Genomic DNA, 5971 nt, shown 5'->3' with positions numbered 1-5971 from the left:
GTCACTGATACTGCAAATAGATCATGGTATAAAGATGGAAAACCTGCAGTTGTAGTGTTTGACTCCAGCAGCCCCGACAGTGGACCCTTAAAAGGAGAAATATTTGGCAAACCTACAGAGAAAAGCTGCAGCACTCGCTTCGATAATGTCAGTCTAAGTGACAGTGGTTCATATTTCTTCAGACTTCAAGGCAGTGGTCAACTGATATATAGCTACACAAAACTCCCAAACCATCACCCACAAGTTGAAATTGTGGTCAGAGGTGAGTGTCATTGTTCGTGCTGCTTGTCCACTTTATTTTTCATGAGTTTTTTTTCACCAGGAGAAAACTTCCTGCTGCTTTATATTACTAGCAGATCATTGTCATTTTCATGCATTATCAATCAGAAACACACTGACTCAGTGTAAATAGTTCATATTATTAACTGCATTTTGCTTCTCTTTAGTTGTTTATAGCAGCCTACATGAATCAGAAGATTTGAGTTTTCAAATAAACAATTGGAGCACTGCAAAACAAGTGGAGAGTGTGACTGGACATTAATGTAGAGCAGTTCCATTATACAATGTGTATATGAAATTATGTTCTGTGCAATCCTGTAAAACGCTCTGTATCTGTATGTGTGTTTCAGCGTCTCCACCCAATCCCACAGTGCTTCTGTTTTAGGATCAGCAGGAGGTGATGGAGGTGACGGAGGGAAAATCAGTGACTCTGAGCTGCTTTAAGATCTTCTGTCCATCTCTTCCATCATCTCTCACATGGAGCTCCAGTCCTGATCACCTCATCAATGCAAACATCACAGAGAAGAAAAACCAAACACATCATTACTCTGACCTGATGTTCACTGTAACTCAGCATCATCACAGAGCTGAATTCACCTGCACTGCAACACACTATTTACAGGAGCAGAACACAACACACAGCACCCGACAGCTACATGTTCAGTGTAAGACAGGAATTACTTCAGTCACTGATGATCTATAAATAATGCTGTCAATTACAATGTAATGATCAAAGTTCTCCTCCATCAGATGCTCCTAAAAGTGTATCTGCTCATGTAAGTCCAGCTGGTGTTATTGTGGAGGGTCATTCAGTGACTCTGAGCTGCAGCAGTGAAGCAAACCCAGCAGTGAACTACAGCTGGTACAGACACACTGAAGGAGACCTGAAACCGGTGCAGACCGGACCAAACCTGACCATCAGCAACACAAACCTGACTGAACCAAACCTGACCCTGAGCTACTCCAACCTAACCATCAGCAATATCCATTTGGCTCAAAGTGGACGATACTACTGTAGAGCTGAAAACCAACACGGCGCTCAGAACACATCAGTGCTGCTGGACGTCCAGTGTGAGTATTAAAAGTGCTTTCTCATTTACACCTCACATACAGTATTCACTATTGAAGTTCTAATAGTTGAAACTGTTTTTATTCTCCCCCCAGCCTTCAACAGTGCACAGACTAATTTCTGCCGTCGGCCTGCTAATGTTTAACACTTAAAGTCAAGCACACCAGCTTCTGGCATAGAAGAAAACAAAGCATTAAATTTGTCATTGCTCCATAAATTCATCAATATTTATCTGTTCTCTCTCTGTTGTTTATGCTGAGAGTCTTTAATAGCTCTGTAAATATGCTTCATTTCTGAAAATATATGCATTTGAACTTCATCAATCAATCTGGATAACAGTTTTAACATGAGATTAATAATGTGATGCATTTATTTGTCTGTCAAGATTTCAGTTCTTTTCCCTGCGTTCGCGTGGGTTTCCTCCGTGTGCTCCGGTTTCCCCCACAGTCCAAAGACATGCGGTACAGGTGAATTGGGAAGGTTAAATTGTCCATAGTGTATGAGTGTGTATGGATGTGTCTCAGTGATGGGTTGCGGCTGGAAGGGCATTCGCTGCCTAAAACATGTGCTGGATAAGTTGGCGGTTCATTGCACTCTGGCGACCCCGGATTAATAAAGGGACTAAGTCGAAAAGAAAATGAATGAATGATTTCTGTTTTTCTGTTAACTATTAATAGTATGTGTTAGAAGTAGAGGTATAATTACTTTAAACTTAAAATGTAATACACCACGTCAAAATATATTGCAATGTAAAACTGCAACAATTCATTACATGGTTTGTCTAAATATAAAGAGTCTAATAAATCTAACTGGTGTTGAGTTATTTGAGTCAGTTTACTGCTGGACTGGTTAATGATCACCAAGCGACAGCAGCTCACAGTCACTCTACAGACACATCAGTGTTATTTGAGGTTTTTTAATTCTTCACTTTCGCCAATTGGTGAAGTATTTCCCTCTCCGCTGTCGCCACTGGCTTGCATGGTTCGATATCTGTAGAGCTGCGCATCGATGAATTTGCTCTTCAGTGTTTGGACTCTCAGTAGTGATTATTAAACCACACTGAACTGAGCTCAACTGAACTGAACTTAAACTCTGAAAACTGAACTACACTGTTTCAGTTTACTATGATCTTCTATGTGAAGCTGCTTTGACACGATCTACATTGTAAAAGCGCTGTACAAATAAAGGTGAACTGAATTGAATATGCTCTGGTCAAATGTCTCCAGTTTTGTGTGTTTTAATCACTTGATATTAATAACTATTTTAGTTTTAAGCATTGCAGTATTTTCTACACCAACGTGAGTTCTGAACACTGAATCCTACAACATCATCAAAGTTCATTAACCTGTAATTATGAAGTGATGAATATTCAATAAAGCTTCTCATTTTAAGCTTCCTTCCCATTATTGTTATTTCTCAGCTCTGAGTAAAAGTGCCAGTGGTAAAAACTGTGGTAACATTTGTAACACGCATACATCTCTCTCCCTCTGTACTGTATAAAGCGTGACATTAGAGCTGAAGTCCTCATTTCTCTCATCTTCAACACACACATCTTTAAGTCATTTACAGCAGAGAAACGTCCTATTTCTGTGTGCATTTGAGCTCCATAAACTCCTGTGATCATCTCGACATGTTCATCTGAGTTCTGCAGCGCTTCAAATATATCATTATGCATTTTTATTAATATAGGATGCTCTCAGGGTTTTCTGATATAGGACTTTGTGTTGAATTGATTCACATATATTATATATAACCAATCAAATACTGCCAAACTGTGCTAATATTAATGATGTTTTAATAAGATTTATTTCTATACTATTAAAATGGAGTGTAGTAAATCAGTACTAGAAGAGAGGAAATGTTTGGGTAATACATTACAGTTAATATATTACAATAATAATAAAGCCATTAATACAGATGTTAAAAGTAGAAGCTCGAGGGTGTAGATTTGCTCTTGATATTGGTGAGGACGTACTGTACATCTCTAGAGCGCATGTATTGAACGGCACAAATTCTGTTTGGTGCTTTTCATGAGTTCACACATACAGATGTTTAAAGAATAAATCCTATTTGGCGTTATGTCCAAGAAGAGGGCTTTGAGCTCGGAAAAGACACCCCAACTTGTGTGTCATTCCCCTTATCAGGAAAGGGAGAGACGTCAGGGTTCCAGTGAAGTGTCTAGCCCAGCCCCAGAACCCTCTCCACAGGTAGATTGTTTTACAGGTGAGGTGTCGGGGTGGTTGAGGGATGCTGAGATATGAGGATAACTTTTGGTATTTATAGGGGTCCGGTCTAATGCTGATTGGATGATAGAATGATTGTCAATTGATGTGTTAGAATTGCTGAAACATCTGTGCATGCTGATCCCAAAATCTGTTTAGAAAACTCCACTTTAAAACATGAATAAAGGTTTTAAACACTAAATAATACAAATAACCATCAATGAAGCACATCCTATGCTGCAAAAGTCAATTTACATGATCTACTGCAGTCTGGCTTTAAGAAGGTATCAATGTACAGAAATTTAGAGGCATGTGACACAATTTAACCGTTTCACCCCTATTATCTATAATACACGTCTATGGATTTAACCCTCTGAGCACATCTAGGTCACTAAGGGTTGACAGAGGATTATTTTAATTTGAAGGCGATTCAATTATTGGTGAAGACATTTCAGTATCTGGTGGATATTGATGAGGACCCGTCCCCTCCATCCATGCCAATTCTGTTCTTGTATGAGCTAACATTTAAAAAATAACATTACTTATTTTTTTACTGTATTTAATCAGATTAAATAGTACTTTGGTGTCCTCTGGTGGTTACCTTACACTTACACATGGTTAAAATGTAGTGCACTTTTGCATCCGCTCTACTAGACGGCATAAGAAGACTTTTTACATACTTTATAACATGAAAACATTTCAATAAACCATGATAACATATGCACTGGACAGTTTTACGACAGATAACGCTATGGAGAACTCAGTCAAAATGACCTCAAGTATCATTAAACAGCATAACCTGTATCCCACAAACACACACAAAATGAATCACTTTCAAATGAATCATGATTCAACTGATTCAGTTCATCCAAACTGACTCTCAGAAGGTTTTCGGGCATCACTGCAGAAGATAATGATTCATATTTGACTGATGAATGAATTTGTGTTCAGTCTTTCATAAATACTGTTATGTAAGATCTTGGGATTTATAATTCAATCTATATAATATAATAATCAACAATGTAGATGATGTTTCAGTGACTCTACTGTCTGTGTTCTGGTCCAGAAAAGCACATTCACAACCACAATAATTCAGAAACATCTAGTAGTAAAATATGGATGTTATTATAATCTGTCTTATTAAATTTTTATTTAACTGAACAACCTACAGTAAATCATGTTTTATTAAATAGCCAACTGCTAAACTCTTCTAAATGCTTGTCTTTTAATTAATAATACAGTTTTATTTTATTTTTTAATCAAAAGAAGAACAGGTTTCAGTCCAACACTGCTGCTTATATTCTGTTAGCTATCAATAAAGCTGAACTTTAAAAAAAAGTGGTTTTACATGCACAGATGACATTTTTAATGCAGGTCTCAACTTTAATGTTTTAATTGGGTTTTGAGAAAATAAATGATAAAATCCTTATTAAGAGATTTTTTTACGTCACAATGAAACAAAAGCCTCATTCTGTCCTATAATTATTAAACTAGTAACAGAACAAATGATGACCCTAAACTATATTTCATTTTAAATGATTTCACATTATTTGCAGTAATCTAGATGTGGAGGGCAGGCGATTGTTATTTCTGACATCTGATTAAAGGAGGAAGTGGTTGAGAAAAACTGTGGTAAAAAGTCATTTTCATTCGCGCCTCCCTCTATCAGTGTAAAAGAGAGACAGTAAAGCTCCAGCTCTCATTTCTCTCATCTTCAACACACGACTACAGTAAGTCATTTACACACAACACGGTAAAACCTACATTTACTCCTGTTATTTTAGTGATTGACACATTTTAGGTTTTTCATATTTATTATCTTTCTCGTGTAACAGATTTACAGTTCTACACAGAAAGTAAAATAATTGTGCTTATAAACTATGGTCAGAAATACTGTATGATTAAAAACCTTCATGTGTTTTTATTTGTGTTTATATTTTCTCCTGTAAGGTGAAGTGAGTGTACATGATGGAAATATCTGTGACGTTCCTCCTCGCTGGATGTCTGATACAAGGTCTCGTTCATATTAACTATTATTGATTACTCTTATTAACTACTGATTAACTTAAAGCGAAAGCAGATTCATCTGAACTTTGAGAGATAAGAGAGAAATAAGAAGTGTTTCTGAGTCAGATTTATTCTGCTTGTTCACTGTGTTTGATTAGTTACTTTAGTGTTTGTGTTTGTTTCAGGTGTTTTATGTGGCTTCAGTATCAGTCTGCCGGAGAGAGTAGAAGCTCTAGAAGGATCCTGTGTTTATATACCCTGCACATTCAATATTAATGTAGATTATAAAGATAACCTCACTGATACTGCAAAGAGAATATGGTATAAAGATGGAAAACCTGCAGTTGTAGTGTTTGACTCCAGCAGCCCCGACAGTGGACTCTTAACAGGAGAA

The 5971-nt window shown here is 37.0% G+C and overlaps 1 protein-coding gene across 1 annotated transcript; it reads left to right on the top strand.

Annotated features, from left to right (window-relative positions):
* Positions 1–2116, top strand: LOC130222610 (B-cell receptor CD22). Its single transcript, XM_056455148.1, has 4 exons — positions 1–262; positions 630–944; positions 1030–1350; positions 1444–2116. Exons 2-4 carry the CDS (start codon positions 680–682, stop codon positions 1491–1493), a joined length of 636 nt encoding a protein of 211 aa, XP_056311123.1. The 5' UTR covers positions 1–262; positions 630–679; the 3' UTR covers positions 1494–2116.
* Positions 2117–5971: the final 3855 nt, after the last annotated feature.

The sequence above is a fragment of the Danio aesculapii genome, chromosome 4 (assembly GCF_903798145.1).
Source record: "Danio aesculapii chromosome 4, fDanAes4.1, whole genome shotgun sequence".
Lineage (NCBI taxonomy): Eukaryota > Metazoa > Chordata > Actinopteri > Cypriniformes > Danionidae > Danio > Danio aesculapii.
The sequence above is the reverse complement of the archived record's forward strand: the minus strand, read 5'-3'. Positions and strand labels throughout refer to the sequence as shown.